The sequence below is a fragment of the Cicer arietinum genome, chromosome 6 (genome assembly GCF_000331145.2).
Source record: "Cicer arietinum cultivar CDC Frontier isolate Library 1 chromosome 6, Cicar.CDCFrontier_v2.0, whole genome shotgun sequence".
In the NCBI taxonomy this organism is placed as follows: Eukaryota; Viridiplantae; Streptophyta; class Magnoliopsida; order Fabales; family Fabaceae; genus Cicer; species Cicer arietinum.
In genome coordinates this window covers 17,333,762-17,353,694 of record NC_021165.2, presented here as the reverse complement: position 1 = coordinate 17,353,694, position 19,933 = coordinate 17,333,762, and the positions used below count along the sequence as shown (strand labels likewise).

Sequence of the window (19,933 nt, the reverse complement as noted above, 5' to 3'; positions counted from 1 at the left end):
TGGTTTGTACCCATATTTAAATGGTTTTAGATTTTATTTTATTTTTGACAGAAAAAGTGGTTTTGGATGTTGATTAACACAATTCTTTTAACCGGTTATTATGCATACCCCTTTTTTTTTATACATATAATAGCTAATATAACAAATGATTTTAGTCAAAAAAATAATACAACAGTTGGCAAAATAAAATGATCAATACAATAATATTTAATGATAATACTCTAAAATTAATTAAAAAATGATTATATTTCAACAAAGTAATAAAACACCTAAAATTGATGAAAGATTGACAAAAGATAATAATTTCAAATTAAAATAAATTTCTTTATGGTTAAATTAAACTCAACTCTCGTTTACATAAAGTTTAGTTTTATCTATACACATATAATCCTATAACTATTTCTATTTGTATGATATAGTCATTATTTATACTTAGTTGCTTGTTAATTCAATGTGAATTTTACAATTCCTATTTTTTTTTCTTGGTTTACAGATTCCACGATTATGAAGAGCCGAATATTTGTTTTGATTTTAGAGAATAAGTCGGTACCAAAATACAGCAAATGACAAAATAAAATAATGTTCAATAATAACACTTCGAATAGTTAGTAAAAAAAATAACTCTTCAGAGAGAGCAATAAAATGATTAAAATTGACGAAAGCTGACGTAAGCAAATATAATATTATATAATCTATTCAACGACAAAAAAGTTATCTACAATCATAATATTTTATAAGTTTTATATATAATAGGTAATCCAATAATTAATTTTAGTCAAAAAAATAATACACCAAATGACAAAATAAAATAATAAAAAAATAATATAAATAATATAAATAATATAAATAATATAAATAATATAAATTAAGGCAATAAATGATTATATATCATTAAATAGTAATATAACAACTTTATTTAATGTTAAATTAAGCTCAACTCTCTTTCATATTAGATTTAGCTTTCTCTACACACATTGAATGACACTTGACTATTTCTCTATACATATGTTCAAACTTGAATTGATGTTTGATTTACAAATACATAGATAGATATGTCTAAATGACATTAAACGATGTCGAGATGTGATAATTAATATCATCTATAATTGTAGATATTTTTTAATTTGAATGAAGATGTTATACTATTCCATTTAAAGACACTGATTTAGTAAAAAAAAAAACAAACACTGATAATACAAAAAATAATAAAATATAGTTGTTGTAGCGATTTTTTGTCAAAAATACATTTTTATATTTTCAAAGTTGTTATAATTTTGATTGAATTGTATTTTTTTCCGTTTACAATTATGTGACTAAATGTAATAAGTTGACTTATGACTTTTAGTTTGAGGTGAATATTTTATTAGTATAATTTCATACTAACATTCAACAATTAAAATTGTTTTTTAATGACACTTCATTAATTTAAAAGTGTAGTTTGTAAAGTAAATTTATTATTGCATATGATAATATATTAATTCTTATGAGACTACTAAATTGTAAATGAGAAACAAATATTAGCTACCAAAATGTTCAAAGATTAAAATAAGTCAAATATATTTATTTGAAGAACGAAAATTTAACTAAACCAAATATATGTAACTTTTTTTTTCTTGCGTTACATAACAAAATTATATGAACATTAAAAATATCATTTAATTTATCATTTTAATAAAGAAAAAGAAATTGTTATAAATAAATACGATGTAAAAAAAGATAAATATTAACGTGGGTTTTAAGAATACATATTAAAATATTTAATATAAAAAATTACTTCAAAAATTATACATTCAACTCTTAAAAAGCAAAAAGTTGTGTTTTCCAACAAAATATATATTTATATAATTTTTTTCCTTCTAATTTGATTTTTTACACACTAAATTTTAGAGCATAATATAATCAATTGACTCGATTGAACTAGAGCAACACGAACGTTATAATTTGATAGCAAATATAAATATAGTGGGTTGTGGCCACACAAATTCACAAATGTAAATTTATACGAGTTCGAGCAGTCGTGTTCATGTAAGAAAAATAGACATACGATTATCTGAATCTGATCAATTTTTTTATGATGAATCTCTCGATTTTCCTTAATTATCACACTACAATTATGGTAAATTAACTATTTGAAGAAAACTTCTTCAAACATTGACAAAAATATTAAAAATTGAATATATTTTTTCTTAAAAAGTTAAGTTAAAAAAAATAAACAAAAATAAAATAAAATAAAATAAAATAAACATCTCATAAAAAAAAAGTCATCACCTAATTCAATCAACTTGTATGATAAACAAAGTGACACTACTCAAAATTCCTCTAACCCAATACAAAAATCAATCAAAATTGAGTCTATAAATTAGTCAATTTTAGATAATCTGATAAAATTGAATCTGAATCTACGAATCCCCAACTTATGTTCGATCTTTTTAAGTGACTTAAAATTGGAACAAAAGAGGTGTGTTAGTGTCATTTATTTCTTCGTTATTTTTACCGGTTACATTTACCGTTCTGCGTCATTTTGACTTGGAATCTTTTGAAACAACTCTTTCCTTTCTGCTTTCCCACATTCCCAATCCTTATCTACCATATCCACCCTCTGGACCCACACTCTCTCCCATTCAACGGTTCAGATCTCATTACTGGATTGTGCTAGGGTTTACCCAAACCCGCCGCTTTCCCTCTCTCTCTAACCTATATACTCTCTCACTTCCATATTTTCACTCCTTTTCTCACCGCAGTGCTCTGCTCTGCCCCTTCTTTCTTCTCTTCGCTTCAATTTTAATTTATATTTTTATTTTCCTATCTTTTTCGTATCTATTACCGTTTCTTCCATTCCCTTCCCTCTCCTCGTTTTCCTCTTTTTTTTCATATCAAAAATTCAAAAAAACTATACAATTTTCTGCGAATATTGTGTTTCTATTGTTCAATTTTATGAATCTACTGTTCGCTGAGTCTAGCTAGGTTTTCTGTTCTTCCTAGGGTTTCATTGTTCGAAATAACAAGAGGAGGGGGAAGAGAAAAAAAAAGACAAAAAAAAAATTCAGAAAGGGGGAAAATTAGGGATACAGTTTTGCAAAAAAAAAAAAAAACAAAAACAAAATTTGATCAAATTTTTTTGTTGAGAAATTGAGATGGCTCAGGTTCAGGTTCCGCCTCAGAATGCGATGCAAGGTCCCAACGGTGGGGCTGCTGCTGCGGCCGCAGCGGCGGCGGCTGCTGGTGCCGGTGGAAACCAATTCGTGACGACGTCGCTTTATGTCGGGGATCTCGATCCGAATGTCACAGATTCGCAACTGTATGACTTGTTCAACCAAGTGGGTCAGGTTGTTTCTGTTAGGGTTTGCAGGGACTTGACCTCTAGGAGGTCACTCGGTTATGGTTATGTCAACTATAGCAACCCGCAAGATGGTTAGTCAATTTTGCTGTTTCCTTTTTGTTTCTTGTTTTCTGCTTTTTCGTATTTCATTTCCTCTTATTGCTCACTGATAGTTACTTTGGAAATGTTTAAGCTTTGACGGTTAACTGAAATTTGGGTTGGTTGTTTGATTAAGATATGGGTTTGTTGAAGAAAGGCTTAATCTTACTTCTGTATCACTAGTTTCTGTAGTTGGGTTATCCGTGTATTTTGGTGGCCGGATTCATATCTAAATTGTTGTTAAATCCATAATGGGTTAAGGTTTTTATAGTAGTTGTTTGATTATTTATGCTGCCTTTTCTGGTTAAACCAAAAGTATAAAGACCGCTGAAAACTAAAAAGAAATGTAGTAGAATTCATTGGCCTATTTGTTAGTACATATAATTGCTGGCAGGATTAGTTATCAATGTATCATTATTTATTATTTTTTTAAAGTAAGGTTGGGCTATTCTGGCCCTCGGCAGAGTTGTCAATTGTAGAATGCAGAAAATAGCGGTTTGGTTCAAATTCCGGTACACTATAGTGCTGCCGGTACACTATAGTGCTGCAAGAGCACCTGTTTGACAACACTTTGTACTAAATAGCATATCACAGACGATTAATTTCCGCTATGCTATAGTTAAAACACTAGTCCTCGGCAAGCACGGTTGTTGTTCATTATGGTTGTTATTAGTCTGATGAGACTTTATTGCTCATGAATGTTGATAATGTCTGTTGCAGTACAAACAGATACACATAGTTGCTAATATAATTTGTTTAAGGAATGAATTCACAAAAACTTGTATCTGTGCTATTTATTGTCTTTGAGGAAAATTAACTTTGCATGCGATGTCAAAAGCTAATCTTTGTCTAGGTGATTGTTGACTTAATGACTTTATACCGGAGAAGAAACTTTACTTTACTTAATGACTACTCAAAAGTAACTTTACTTGCCTTTTCCCTTTATACCACTAATTTAATAAATTAGCCAACAGACACTTGCACTACTCAGATCGAGTAATCTGATATAACGTTGTAATTTGTATTTTTCATGTTGAAAGGATATTTATTGAGTAGTGTTTGCTGTAATAGTTAATGTAATACTGCTGTAGAATTCCTGTGGTAGCACTACATCAAACACAATAAGTGATGCTGGTAACCTCCAGGGTAACTGAGTTTTTCACTAGGAGACTGCTTAGCAAATAGGAGTATTTTGAATAGATTTATATAGAGCTATTTTTGCAAATTTTACTAACCAGACGAAGGCCTGCATATATAGTGTGTATGTATGACTTACATTAAGCAAGCATAACTTTCTCTCTGGAAACCTAATTTTGAAATAAGGTTTTTATGGAATTAGAGTAGTTTGTTGGTTTAAAATTTTATTTTAATGGTTTTGAAAGGGATGGGTTGCATACTTATATTTGGCTTTTGGTATAGGAAAACTATGTTTTTGTTTCTCGTTATATCGCTCTCTTGCGGCTGAGCTCTAACTTGTGTTTTGTGACTTCACTTTATAATCTTTTAACCTAACTTAATTATGTATTACTATCTCTATTCCTAAACATTTGACTATCTGCCCCTGGCATTTTTTGTATTCCTCTTGTTGTGTTTACTATTCTGTTATAGACTTGTCATATAAAGTATGAGTACTGGTCTGCTGATGACTCTATTTGTTAACAGTAAGATGAATTTATCATTAATACATCATGTGAAATATTAAAAATTAATAGAATGTTGTGTTCTTTGTTAAAGTCAATCTTATATTTATTGAGTGACTGGCAAAGAGTATCATACAGCAGTATTTTCCTTATCTGTCATCATATCATTAAAAATTTGTGTTTTGATTTTCACTTAATTAGTATTTTGTACCCATTGACTAATACATTCTTTTATTTTGTTGCTGTTGTGGTAACCACACGTTTTGTATTTCTGATGTTCATAATATATGTGCTGCTTGTATACAGCTGCCAGAGCATTGGATGTTCTGAACTTCACTCCTCTCATCAACAGGCCCATTCGTATTATGTATTCACACCGCGATCCCAGTATCCGCAAAAGTGGTCAAGGAAACATATTTATTAAGGTATGGTTATCATGGTTCTTCCACATTGTCTGGTAATGAAAAGAATCGTGCTAAGCTTCTGGATTGCATATTCTCGTTGGTCCTTTGTTATCCATGTTGACATCTTTCAAATTTACGGCTTATTGCAGAATTTGGACAAGGCAATTGACCATAAGGCGTTACATGATACCTTTTCTACATTTGGAAATATCCTTTCTTGCAAGGTAGCTGTGGATGGATCTGGCCAATCTAAAGGCTATGGATTTGTACAATTCGATAATGAGGAGGCCGCTCAAAAAGCTATTGAAAAGCTTAATGGTATGCTGTTGAATGATAAGCAAGTTTATGTGGGACCCTTTCTTCGCAAGCAAGAGAGAGACAGTACAACTGACAAGGTGAAATTCAACAATGTTTTTGTGAAAAATCTGTCAGAATCAACCACTGATGATGAGTTGAAGAAGATTTTTGGTGAATTTGGGACAATTACCAGTGCTGTAGTAATGAGGGAGGGGGATGGGAAATCAAAGTGCTTTGGTTTTGTAAACTTTGAGAGTACTGATGATGCTGCTAGGGCTGTTGAGGCTCTTAATGGGAAAAAAATTGATGATAAGGAATGGTATGTGGGAAAAGCTCAAAAGAAATCTGAAAGGGAGCATGAACTGAAACTTAAATTTGAGCAGAGCATGAAAGAAGCTGCAGATAAATATCAAGGGGCAAACTTGTATGTCAAAAATTTGGACGATAGCATTAGTGATGAAAAACTGAAGGAGCTGTTCTCCACTTTTGGTGCCATTACCTCTTGCAAGGTATGTCTTATTGATTTGATTGGCTTTTCACTAAATATTTGTTAGCTACATAGTCTACATGTTGCTTTCTTTTTTCATTTAAAGGTAATGAGAGACCCCAATGGCATAAGTCGAGGATCTGGGTTTGTTGCATTCTCTACTCCTGAGGAGGCATCTAGAGCAGTAAGTAATGTTGTATTCTTGATTAAACTCAGGTGGATTTTTAGTTTGGAAATGATTTTTGTGCTGTGCTATCCACTTTTTTGTAGCTCATGGATATGAATGGCAAAATGGTGGTAAGCAAACCTCTGTATGTGACTCTGGCCCAGCGGAAAGAAGATAGGAGAGCTAGGCTGCAGGTATGCGTCTTGTTTTTAGATAAGACCTCTTTCCAACTTTCATCTGTATGTGCAACTATTTTTGACTCCCCATACTATAAAAAATAAGTTGCACTTGTGGGTGCAAATATGTGAACTGGTCCAAAATATAGGATGGTTTTGTTGTGAATCAGTTTGAGATGTCTTTAGTTTTGTTTGTTTTTAATTCATCTAGGCATCAACAATTAAAAAGCGGACTTCGGTTGTTGCAGATTTTTAAGGACCTAATTTTTTTGGCACACTTATTGTTAAAATTTAGGATTAGTTATCTTGTTTTGTTGAATGTATAATATGGTCTTTTTATTGGTGATTTAAAATATTCTCCTACTTGATTTCTTATAATTTTATGGTTTACTACTTAAAATCCATGATTGTTTTGATTATAAAACATTAGTAATACAAATGCACGGTTAAACTTTTGCAGTTCATCCATCACATGCAGCCTCCCACACGCTCCGTCTTCTGTTTCATTCAGTTATCTTAAAACATATTGATCATAAATGGAGCTATATATATATACAGATGGATAGATAGATGATTAGAGTATTTTTATTTCATGTCTAGGCTATATTTTCTTAGGATAATTGTTGGCAGGCAGTCTTTCTCATTTTTATGCGATTGGGATTATGGGCTATGGTGATGTGTCTTGTTTTGTCATCAGATAAGATTGTGTTGTGTCGTTATTGAGTTGAGCAGACCATAAAAAGGTTCATTTATATTGGGCTCATTTTTTTTTCATGCAGGCTCAATTTGCTCAAATGCGTCCTGTCACAATGCCTCCATCTGTTGCTCCTCGCATGCCTATGTACGCCCCTGGTGGTCCTGGTATGGGTCAACAAATATTTTATGGTCAAGGTCCTCCTGCCATCATTCCTTCCCAGGTAAACCAGTATACTGTTTTAAACTTTAGCAATCGCAATCATGGATGAAGCTTGATATCATTCCTTTGATTTGTTCTTATGTTATGGAGTAATTTCATTATATTCTATGTCCATCATTGCAAATTTTCTCAGCCTGGATTTGGGTATCAGCAACAACTTGTTCCTGGAATGAGGCCTGGAGGGGCTCCTGGGCCAAATTTCTTTGTGCCAATGGTTCCACAGGGACAACAGGGGCAGCGTCCTGGCGGAAGACGTGGAGGTGCAGGCCAGCAGTCCCAGCAGTCACTTCCGCTTATGCCACAGCAGGTTGGTGGAATTCTATCCTGTGTTAATAATTGTGGTTCATCTTTTCTTCTTGATCACTGACATGTTTATTTTGGGATTTATAGATGCTCCCTAGGGGGCGTGTGTATCGTTATCCTCCTGGTAGGGGCATGCCTGATGGTCCTATGCCTGGAGTAGCTGGAGGCATGTTTTCTGTTCCGTATGATGTGGGTGGGATTCCCCTTCGTGATGCATCTCTTCCCCAACAAATTCCTATTGGTGCTTTGGCTTCGCATCTGGCTAATGCTTCTCCAGAGCAGCAGAGGACGGTACGCTTGTCACTATATTAACAATTCCTGGAGTTTATTACAAGTTGCATTTGTTGCGTTTTAGCGTCCTTAACTAACCATTGTTGGTTGGTTGTATACTTGCAGATGCTCGGTGAGAATCTTTACCCCCTAGTGGAGCAATTGGAGCCCGACAATGCCGCCAAAGTTACTGGCATGCTTCTGGAGATGGACCAGACTGAAGTTCTGCACTTGCTTGAGTCCCCGGAGGCCCTGAAAGCGAAGGTGGCAGAAGCAATGGACGTCCTTAGGAATGTTGCACAACAGCAGGCTGGCGGTGCTGCTGATCAGCTGTCTTCATTATCACTTAATGAAAGCCTTGTTTCTTAAGATATTTATTATACTCGGATTTACTTCCTTGGTGATTGACTATTTATCTTTTCGGCACTGGTTTTTATCCACTCTTCAGATTGAGCCTGTTTTATTAGACTAGGTACTTTTGGTTTTTCGATCTCCTTCCTTGGGTTGAAGGCCTGCTTGGATGCTGATATTTATTATGTGACTTGGATTTGGTACTTTAAATCATTTGTTTGTGTGTCTGATTGCTAGTTTGGGTGGGAAATGATTTTTATTTAGATAAATGATGCGAGTATCTGTGAGACGATAATGATGGTAATTTGTTGTTGTGCTACCTTGGGTTGTGTTGGGAACGAGCAAATTGAACATGTATTTCTTCTCTTAGATGACCCTGCTTCTCTTCGACCATTGGATGGCATCATTCTCTAGACCCTAGTTTGTTCAGTCGTTTAGAAGCTAATTTTGTTTGTGGTCGGAATCATAGCAGGGGTAAATTTACGACTCTGCGAAACATCGTAAGACAATATCATGTTTCTAGCAAGTAAAGAAAGAGATACACACCTCTTGTGTGTTTGACAGATTTGAACTTCTTTCTTTCTGGGAGCGTATTTTAGTTGAAAATTTAATTTACTTTGGTTCAAATTAATTTATCAAATTTTTTTGGAGGGGATTTGTTAGAATGTTGTTCTGCCGGTGTTTTGCAGAGCATGAAAAAGTGTTTTGAATTCGCCGATAGTAGACAAGCTATATGTTTGGATTTTAAAAATTGATCTTGAATAAATGGATTTTATTTAAAAGTGAGTTGTTTCAAAATAATTTATGTTAAAATATATTTACATGTTGAACAATATGTTAGATTTAAAACCTCTAAATCTTAACTTCAAGTTTGGAATTAATTATTGAGACATTTAATCTACTCGAATGTTATGTCAAAATTAATTTTACACCTTTAAAATTTAAATTAATTTTGATAGTTTTGAAAGAGGAATTAAAAGAGCATACAAGTGTACAACTGAAGTTTAAATGAGGTGTTTATTATGTTTGGTTTTTCACTCTAAGAGCATACAATTTGAAATTTATTTATCAGATGTTTGATAGAGTTGTTTATTATGTTTGGTTTTTAACTCTAAGAGCATACAATTTGAAATTTATTTATCAGATGTTTGATAGAGTTTTAATGCTAAACAACTTGATCCGAAATTAGGGGTGCAATAGGGTAGAAGTTTAGAATTTGTTTATTTTTTATCTTTAAATTCTATTGTTAAGTATGTTGTGCTTTCATCGAGGTACCCACATTTAGTGATATCTATATTTAGTGTCTAATATGTTTTAAATAGAATTATATGAAGTGGAGGGAAATTTATGGAAAACAAAAAAAAATATGATAATATATTTTTGAAGTGAATAATTATTTATATTTTTTAAAACAAAAAATGTCAAATAATTGTTTTTTTTTTTTAATTTTAAAAGTACATTTTTGTTAATTAGCATTTCATTCTCTCATAAATTGACCGGATAAATTTTTATGTGTATTGTCAATGTATAAAAAAAATGTCGCAATTTATTATTATTTTAATTTTATTATTCTTATTCCAATATTTGAATTAAACTTATTTTAAGGTTAAAAAAATTTACTCAATATAAAACAAATATATTAGCCTTTAGTCATACTCATGAGTAATGACGTTGATTTGTTTGTTTGATTTTTTTTTAAGGAAACAAATTTATATCATATTATTTAAAATGTCATAAACAATACAATAAGGCATAACATCAAAGATTTCAGAATTAATTGTGTATAGAGCTGACCTATTTAATATATGAACTTGTCTCCTAATGAAGTCAACCAACAAGTTTTAATCAAAAGATGAACACTAAACAATATAATAAAAAATTACAAAACTAAAATATAATAAATCAAATTTAAATTTATTGCATTCTTCTATTATTATTAGTCTATTATTAATTGAGAATCGAGATCGAATATAACATTAGCAATATTGAACTAAAATAGGTTTAGGTTTATTGAATGGCTAAAAAAAAGACTGCAAATAGTCATATTATGGGGTCTACTTTTAGATCAGGTTCATTTTAGAACAAAGTTTTTTTTACTTAGAAAAATCCAAACTATTCAACGTATTTTTTCATAAAATACAAAAGGTCACATGTATGATATTATTATCAATTATTAGTATTTTTAAATAAATTTGTCTTTAAATTGTAATTCAATTGACAAATATTATATTATTAAAAGAGAAATATCGATATTATTAAATTGATCGTTTTATCTCAAATTTAAACGTAAAATTTTACAATAATATAAATTAGTTATAGTGAAATTTATCATTTTATTTAAGAAAAAAATTTGATCCACAAGTGATTAATGGTTATCACAAAATTTTAAATGCATTAAATATTTTCTTCAGATTTTTTTAAAACCAATGCAAAATTGCCAAAAATTTAACACACTTGGGTTATTTGAAAGCCTAACATTATTCACTTACCAATCGACCTAATTTTTCACTAACAAAAAATTTGAATGTAAATAATCTAATTTTTATGCGTTTAAATCTACGTGTTGAACACCTAAAATTTATGATTAATTAGATAAAGACTAGCACGTTCTGCAGATAAATATATAATTTTTTTTTAAATATTGTGTAATATCATACATATAATTTGACAATAATCTACTTAAGGTTTCATGATTTTTTTATTATAAAAAGTGTTTTGGTGGATTGAAGAGTACACATATTATTTATAAATTACAATTTTAGTGTATCGAAACAAATTTAGAATGCAAAAAATGCTTAAAAAACATGTTTTAGATTTTTTTTTCTAGTACAAAAACAATTTATTATTTTGTACCAAAAAAAAAAAACAATTTACAATTTAAATATTTTTTTAGTATATAACTATACAAAATAAATTCAATATTTCAGAAAACATATAAATTTTTCTTTATGTCTATATCAACGATGACATTATAAGAAGAAATAGAAAAGACATGATAAACAATACAAATTGAATCTAAAAAATTTTATATTTCAATTAATTCTAAATTATATCACTCTATTTGATTTAAATATTAGCTTTAGTTATCTAATATGTGACGTGAAATAAAATTGTATATTTTATAGATCACAATAGAAATAGCTATTTTTTATTAAAACATTATATATATTATTTTCCTGTGAGAATACTATGTAATATTCAATTGTAAGAAATTAAACAATCATAGAAACTAAAAATATCGTATATGTTTATCTCATATATATGAATTATTTATTATTCTTCATATGAGAAATTCTTAAAAAGTTAAGTACTACAATCTTTGATTCGATATGTCTAAATATGATGTATAATATAATAATGTATAACTTATTCATATTATCACCAAAATTTAAGAGGTGTGTATTAATGTTAGAAACTTGTCTCCAGTTTCAACATATATCCGACAAATAGATTGAATGACACATAATATATTGTATAATAAAATATAAGCACAATTTAGACAAAAAAAAAAAAAAAACTAATGTATTTAGAATAAATGTCAACAACAACAATTGCCCACAAATATATCAAAGCATATAAATAGAATTAAAACTCAAAGATGTAAATTAAAAAAATGCAAAACACTTTTTACGTATCTAAAAGAAAAAAACTTTAAAAGCATATAAAATGAGCATATAAAGAGTTGCATAGGGATCGAAACATATATTCCATTGCCTTTCTATTTACAGACAAACATAAACAATATGCGATATAAAATAACTTCCATTAATTGTAGTCTTGTATGTATTTCTTGAGAAACCTTTAATAGGATCCAACAGATTAATTGAAAATTTAAGATCATAGGAAGAACCCGTTACGAATAATGATGGAGGGGAAATCAGTGTCGAATATCTAATATTCACTCTATCTTAATTTGTAACTCATGGCACATGAATACTTCAACAAAATATTAGATGCTAAAAGAGTAATGGTAAGATCTGTTAAAGAAAATTGCAAGTATAAAATAATATGCATAGTGGAAGAGTGCTTCTTAAATGTGTCACATTAATTTTTTTTTAGGTGGCAATACTGTATAAAGTGACACATTATTTGATGATGTGTCATAATAGGATGTGGTACAATAGTGGTTAATGAATTCTCACATTTGATATATCTATTAATCATCTATGAAAGTGTCGGATGATCCAATATTCTTCATGCAAAAATTCAAGCGCTCTTAGTAGGACTTCAGTTATGGTGACAAGCTATGTCCCGAAAAGTCTTGTGTTGTTTTGATTTGCTTCATGTGGTTCAATTGGTCGCTACAGGTATTCCTCAATTTCATCATTATGCGAATGTGTTCATCACTATGCAAGTTTGCTTGAGATCATTAGGAATTTCATGCAAAGAGATTGGTTGATCACTCTCTACCACATCCTTTAGGAAGAGACTGTCTATACAGATATTTTAACGAAGATGAGAACGAGTAGCTTGAATTCTCTGACTATAATTCAAAAGTATGGGAGGGAATAGGCCAAGTCAGACTAGACTTTGAAAGCCATGAGTCTGACCTACCATTAATTTTTTAGACTTAAGTCTGACATACGGTCTATCATAATTTTTTTTTCGGTCTGGCCTGAAAGCCTATTTAAAAGCCTTATTCACATAAAAATATTTAAATGTTATATTTTACATTTTTTTTAAATAGGGTAAACTATGCCCTTATATAAAAAGGAAACTAAAAAAATTATAATCAAATCTAATAAAATAATAACTAACGCACTGCAACAACCTTTTAAGAAAAAAAAAGATGAATCTATAATTAGTCCCTATACACATATCAACTTTACATGCTCTATCCATACCAATTTACATGATGTTTTACTCATACTACATGATGTTCTCCACATACCAATACCAATGTACATATTTATGTATAATAAACAAAAAATAATTTTTCTAACAAAATGATTTTTAAAAACTTTGAAACAAACACTCTTTAAACCCTAAAACATAATTTTTGATTTCAAAAAATAGATTTTTTCCTGAAACAAACGCATTCATTATTACCTCTCAAACAAATATGAAACGACTACTAAGTAATTGTCTAATTGAACAACTATCGAATATGGAACAACTACCGAATATTGAACGACTACTGAGTGATTGCTTAATTGATAGACTTTAAAATATGAAATAATAATAAGGCTTAATAGCACTTTTGGTCCCCCTATTATAGGTGAATCGCGAAAGTAGTCCCTCCATTTTGTTTGTCAAGTTTTGGCCCCCAAACAGAATTTGAGTCCAAATCATGATGAGTTGTCATATTTTTAATGACGTGTCGAAAAAAGGGTGATGTGGCAGATGTTTATGTGGATTAAAGTTATTATTATATTATTTCAAATTAAAAAATACAATTTATATTTTTTTAAAACTATTATTATATTATACCAAATTTTAAAATAATTGTCAAAATTAAAGTTAAAAAAAAAACACCTAAAATCATGAACTTAATGAAATCGTGAGCTTGAACTCTTTTTAGGTTCATGATTTTAAGTGTTTTTTTTTAACTTTAATTTTGACAATTATTTTAAAATTTGGTATAATATAATAATAGTTTAAAAAAATATAAATTATATTTTTTAATTTGAAATAATATAATAATGACTTTAATCCACATAGGCATCTGCCACATCACCCTTTTTTCTATTAGGTGCATAATAATGCATCTATTGAATGCACCTTTTACAGCGCTTATTATGTACCTATTACAGCGTTTTTTTGAAAAAATATTGTAAAAGATGCATTATTATGCACCTATTACAGCGCTTTTCTGAAAAAGCGTTGTAAAATGTGCATTCAATAGATGCATTATTATGCTCTAATAGGTCATTTAATTATATGAAAGCAACCTTATTCATTCAATTATATGACATATTCATTCAACCTTATCCACATAGGCATCTGTCACATCACCTTTTTTTTGACACGTCATTAAAAATATGACAACTCATCATGATTTGGACTCAAATTCTATTTGAGGGACCAAAACTGGGTACAAACAAAATGGGAGAACTACTTTCGCGATTCACCTATAATAGAAAGATCAAAAGTACAATTAAGCCTAATAATAATAATAATAACAATAATAATAATAATAATAATAATAATAATAATAATAATAATAATAATAATAATAAACATTAATAAATAATAAAATATACATAGATCGACATGTTAGGTATAATAGGTTTTTTTATAAGAATGAGTCTGACCTATTTAAATAAATAACTTTTAAAAATATCTCAAACCTAACGTTTTTATTAAATAAGTCAGGTCAAACCATAAGTTGATCAGACCATAGGCCCCTGACTGACGGTTTTGTCTATTTTCATCCCCATTCAAGAGTAATACTCTACTTTATCTTCAACATTACTATTTATTGATACTCTTGACGTGTTCTTTCTAAAGACGTAGTCAATTTTCTTTTATTTTTTATTCTCTCCGTGTAACCAAAAATGATTATGTTAACCACTTAACAAAATGCTTAAGTTTTGTGATTGTTTTAAAGAAAATTAGTTACATAGTCTAAATGTGGCTGAAATATTAAAAGACTGCTATGACATTCGATTTGTTGTCCACATTTATAGTGTGTACGAAGTTTGTTTTTAAACTCTTAGCAAACAAAAAAGGAAAACATTTACATCATTGTTTTTTAGTTGGCAATGAAATTAAATCAGAGCTAGGACGTGCCACTACTCAAGCAATCGGGACATTCAAACTGTGTTAATTGCATTTATCATAAGACATAATGAATCCTATTCCAAACTTGAATTCGCTAATCTCACGCGCAAGAACACCCTTTCAATTTAATTTAGTTTTTGGACCATGAACATTGTTGTCTGCCATAACTAAGACTGTAGTAAAAAAAGCAATTTCAAGATAAGAAAGTGGTGAAGATGCAACTGGAAAGAGGGGAACAACTAACTCACAAACTCTGATAACAAAACTGAACAAAATCAGATTAATTGATTCACAAACTAAAATCAAAATCAAAACCAAATTCACAAATTCTCAACCCAATATCGTATTACAATATAAAGAATAAAAAAAAACATTCACATATTAAAATCAAACCAAGAAAGAAAAAAGTTGATTCACATGTGAATAAAAAGGCAAAGATCAGTTATTGTCGATCCATCACGGTCATTGAACTTGTCTCTTCCATTAAACTGGTCATACCTCTTCCATCCAACCATCTAGACGTGTGGCCCCAACTCTTGCATCTCAGTTGGGATTGGGGGAAGATGAAGGGCAACGGGAGATGGTCGCTTCTGTCATGACCGTGGAGGGAGGTGCAAGGAGACTGGGAGTTAGTATGTGCTGGGAGGGAATGGGAAAGGAAAAGTGTAAATAAGTTAAGTCAATTACAAAACTCAAAATCAAGTTCATAATAACCAAAAATATTTTGCATCAGTGTAAAAAAAATAAGTGAATGTTGTTAAATTTTATGCAACAATTGTAAGCCACAATAAACAACTTAACACAAATTTAGTTCTCAACATGCACATTGAAAATAATCTATTGCACATAAATTAGGCGTAGTAAAACAACACCTCCTATAAACATCATTGATTAACAACAATAAATTTTTTGTTTTACTAACAACAACAATAAACTTTTAATTAATTATTTATCTAGTATGCACCTGCAACTGCAACGCATCAACAACAAAAATGCTCTACATTTTGATTATCCTCCTCCTATTACCTAGCTAAATTATTTAAGTAACATGCACAAACTATTTATCTCCACTTCAGTACAGTTGCCATGACAAGAAATGTTATAATATCCAACAACACACGTGTATACAGTCACATAAGCTATTCAGGAAGAACCATGCCAGCAAGAGACTGAACATATCCTAGAGTTTCCTTCCTTCCTACCTGACAATGATTTTCACTCAGCCCGCCTGTTGATTTATGCGCCTCAACCGTAGTCCAACATCTGCATCACGATCTTGTTGATTTAAATTTGTACCCACTAAAATAGTATCCTGCACTCCTGTAGAAGTTTCTGCTTCATTTGCCTTCACAACATGTTCTCCAAAGTTATGCAACCTCCGGCCAATAAGATATCGGTCGTCGCGTATTGAATTGTGGAGATTTGTGAACCAGACATGAAATCTCTTGGCACAAAAGCACAAGAAACTGAAAGAGAGGCATCCCAACCATGCAAACCGATAGACAGCAGAATTTACCACCAATGGGTATCCAAGCACCGGAAACATACCTCTGGCCAACACATATGGTACACACAATGCTGTCAATAGTTTCATTATGATTGGAAGTACAATCTCCCGTAGGACCCACAGGCCTTGCAACCTGGAGAAACCATCCTCTCTCACCCTCTCAAACTTTACTCGCCAACTTTCATCCACTAGAGGCATCATGTGGTCCAACATAACCTAATAAATGAACAAAGTCAATACCAGAAAAACATAAATGAATACAGTTGATTGTCATAGCAAACCTTGGGGATACAGATAACCTACTTATGCATGACCAGTGACAATTTTTCAACAAACTCTTTCCATAAACAGAAAAGATATTTGGACATCACAATTGATGTCGAACACTGTATTTATGTATGATTTTCATTTATTTAGTAAAAAAATTCTCTCCCTAGGTTGTATCTCGGTTTCTGCACACACTCATCTGCTTGTATTTTATATGGTGTCGGTATACGGTGTCCCAAATCTGATGTCCAAATAACACTACTCTTCCACAAAATATATGGTAAAATATCATAACATCATTAGTAAAATAATATCCTACTAAAAGAAAGACAAAACGCATCATATATGGCAAAATAAATTATAGATTCTAACAAACAAGTCATATGTCTCACCAAATGAGAATGCCACTGGGATAATATACTGCCTATTTCATGCTTTGACGCCAAGCTTTACATAATTGGTCCCAAGCCCGTATAAAAGAGGAGGGATGTGTTAGGTAGTCAAAACTAAGATAAAACTGAGTCTTGGTAGCATGGATCAATTGAATAAAAAGGAACGAATTCATGAAATTTTCTTCACTATACAGGAATTTGTTTTATCGATAACAAAGCAGCAGGATACATATAGTAGTTTACTTGAGTACAACCTAAGACCATATATTCAAAAGCAAAATGGAGATTGCCAACATCATAACATTCATTATTTAATTTATATATTTTGAAGTATTTAAACAAGCTGGTAAAGGTTTCATACAATAGTTAAAGCCAATAAAGAGAAGATTAACTGAGGAAATGCTCATAATAAAGGAAACAAACTTACCAATCTAGTCCATATCTTGAGAAATATAAGGCCTAATGCCCAGTCTTGATAAAGGAGGAATACTGGACTTTCATCCACGGGAACTCTCATTGGCACAATGACCAAAAGCTCAAAGAGAAGCCCAATTAGCACTGGGATGACAAATATCTGAAACAAAAAAGAAGGTATTGATCATAACATAGCAGATGAAAATTTATGCATTAACAAAGGTCAGGTTCAGTAACATGATCAGCAACCAGAATCATCTTTACCCATATAGACAAAAGTGCAGAACTCTTAACAACAATGCTACACCACTTCCATATTTGGTTCAACAGAACTGAAGTCCTCCTTTTCCTAATTTGCTCGATTGAGTATCTAACTCCAGCAACAGCAGTCCAGATCACATAACTTCCGATGATGAAAGCATACAGATCTAACAAAAGAAATAAGATAACAAACAAATTCAGAGTTATAAAGCCCACCGACAAATGAAAGCAGTTCAACCAATTGCTTACCGTTGCACTTAATGCCATGAGTTATAGGAAGACGAGGAATGGAGTTGAAAAGTATCCTTCCCAGAGATATTGGTACAACTACCAGGGCAGAGTTGAAGACAAGGAGAGTCATCCAAGCAATCACCAGCAAAAGAACAATGCGAAGCACAAAGGCATAACTGCTATAGTCATAGCAAATATCGAATCAGAGGGTGACATAGTAATACAAAAACATGCTTAATAAAGAAACTGATGACTCCAGTAAAAAGTGTATGTAACTAAATAGATGGAAACAAATGCAATATTGGATTATTCATAAATCAAGTGTAGGATTTTAATTTGTAACGAACTCACTCAGAATCAGATTGTTCGTCATTGTCATAATCCTCTCCAGCATCTGCATTAGTAACTCTGTTCAAATCATCACCTGCAAATGGCACCATACCCTGATCGTGTACCCCTGCTTGCACAATCTGTAACCTTTCCTGCCTAGCTCGCTCCCCATTACCATTTTCTTGATTACCATTTTCATCAGGTCTAGGCAGTAAGAAATCAGTTAAACCAAGTGCCCAACCAACTGCCGTAAACCAATACCGAAGTAGGGATTTAATAGTTGTCCTCAATTTAAAATGCTCAATAGCAAATGGTATACAGATCTGAAAGAGAAGCATGTTAGCTGGAATTTCGGTGAAGGGATCAGATAGCCTGCAAAATATACGCAATCGATTTTAAAAACTGTAACAGAGAGTTCTGTGCATAATGTCAACTACTAAAATTACTTATGGGGCCAGCTTACAATATTTCAAGTGGAAACATAGAAGGTGCCATCCGCATTGCAAGTTTAACTGGCAAAAAGACCAGCATAACAATCAAACTCCCATAAACTGCAACAGATAACAAAACCCTGCGAGCATGTTTGTGCACAGGATCATCTATCAGATCACGGAATGGATTATAGTTTGGATCAGCGGGATCCCGAAGGAAGTACAGAACCCCATTCCGCAAAACCTGCCATTATAAACAAATATATATGTAATAATGCATAAAAATATAATCAAAGCTTTATGCATTATATCATGTGGCAAGAAGTTACCCCTCTCAGAAGGCTGACAAATATGCTAATTTGTAGCATGTACACGATCCCTACAACCCAATGGACCAATGAGCTCGCTAAAGGAGATGCAGTGAAGAACTGGACTCTGTGAACCATTGTCTTCCCAAACATCTGTATGGTACATACATCGAGCCACCACCCACACATCAGGGGAAATACCCCTAGTTCAATAACTAATAGAAAAGCAACCTTTACCATGGTCATCAAATGCCTCATTGCTGCCAAAAACTGCCTGAAGAGAGATGGAATTGTCTCTGCTATAGAAGCAATACCATAAAATCTTCCTGTAGTTAAAGGTTCACCCTTTGTATAACGAATTAACGCAACAATGCCAAAGTAGCAGAAAATTAAAGTCAATATGAAAATATATCCAATAGCCAAAGTAGTAACATCAGAAATCCTGAAAGTTCCAATTGACCCTCCTTTCAAGAGATCAGCTGAAACAGATGCGCTTACGTTGTTTGACATTTCACGCAATTCACTTGCATTCACTTTTAGCATTTCTGCAATCTGACCAATTGACCCACTTTCTTGAGTTTCAGATGATAAATTTTTAACAGCCGTTAATGCATTTTTTAATGTAATATTTGCTAGGGAAA

The 19,933-nt window shown here is 31.5% G+C and overlaps 2 protein-coding genes across 4 annotated transcripts in view; one reads left to right on the top strand and one right to left on the bottom strand.

Annotated features, from left to right (window-relative positions):
- The first annotated feature begins 2,734 nt into the window (after positions 1-2,734).
- LOC101505043 (polyadenylate-binding protein 2) lies at positions 2,735-8,655 on the top strand. The gene is made up of 9 exons (XM_004505347.4): positions 2,735-3,411; positions 5,365-5,483; positions 5,612-6,268; positions 6,353-6,430; positions 6,517-6,606; positions 7,368-7,505; positions 7,638-7,811; positions 7,895-8,098; positions 8,204-8,655. The coding sequence occupies exons 1-9, from the start codon at positions 3,135-3,137 to the stop codon at positions 8,444-8,446; spliced, it is 1,980 nt and encodes a 659-aa protein (XP_004505404.2). The 5' UTR covers positions 2,735-3,134; the 3' UTR covers positions 8,447-8,655.
- A 6,750-nt stretch (positions 8,656-15,405) lies between these two features.
- LOC101509426 (probable E3 ubiquitin ligase SUD1) overlaps positions 15,406-19,933 on the bottom strand; it is a 7,275-nt gene continuing 2,747 nt past the window's right edge. The window contains exons 4-11 of one of the 3 annotated variants that reach the window (XM_004505190.4): positions 19,314-19,933; positions 19,017-19,228; positions 18,575-18,925; positions 18,242-18,402; positions 17,996-18,159; positions 17,745-17,891; positions 16,354-16,874; positions 15,406-15,790 (exon numbers count right to left, since the gene is read on the bottom strand). In XM_004505190.4, coding sequence (XP_004505247.1) covers positions 16,371-16,874; positions 17,745-17,891; positions 17,996-18,159; positions 18,242-18,402; positions 18,575-18,925; positions 19,017-19,228; positions 19,314-19,933 — 2,159 coding nt within the window. In that variant the 3' untranslated portion in view covers positions 15,406-15,790; positions 16,354-16,370. Of the gene's footprint in view, positions 15,791-15,977; positions 16,875-17,744; positions 17,892-17,995; positions 18,160-18,241; positions 18,403-18,574; positions 18,926-19,016; positions 19,229-19,313 lie in introns of those variants that run through there. The other 2 variants (XM_012717118.3, XM_004505191.4) reach the window with 2 other exon arrangements.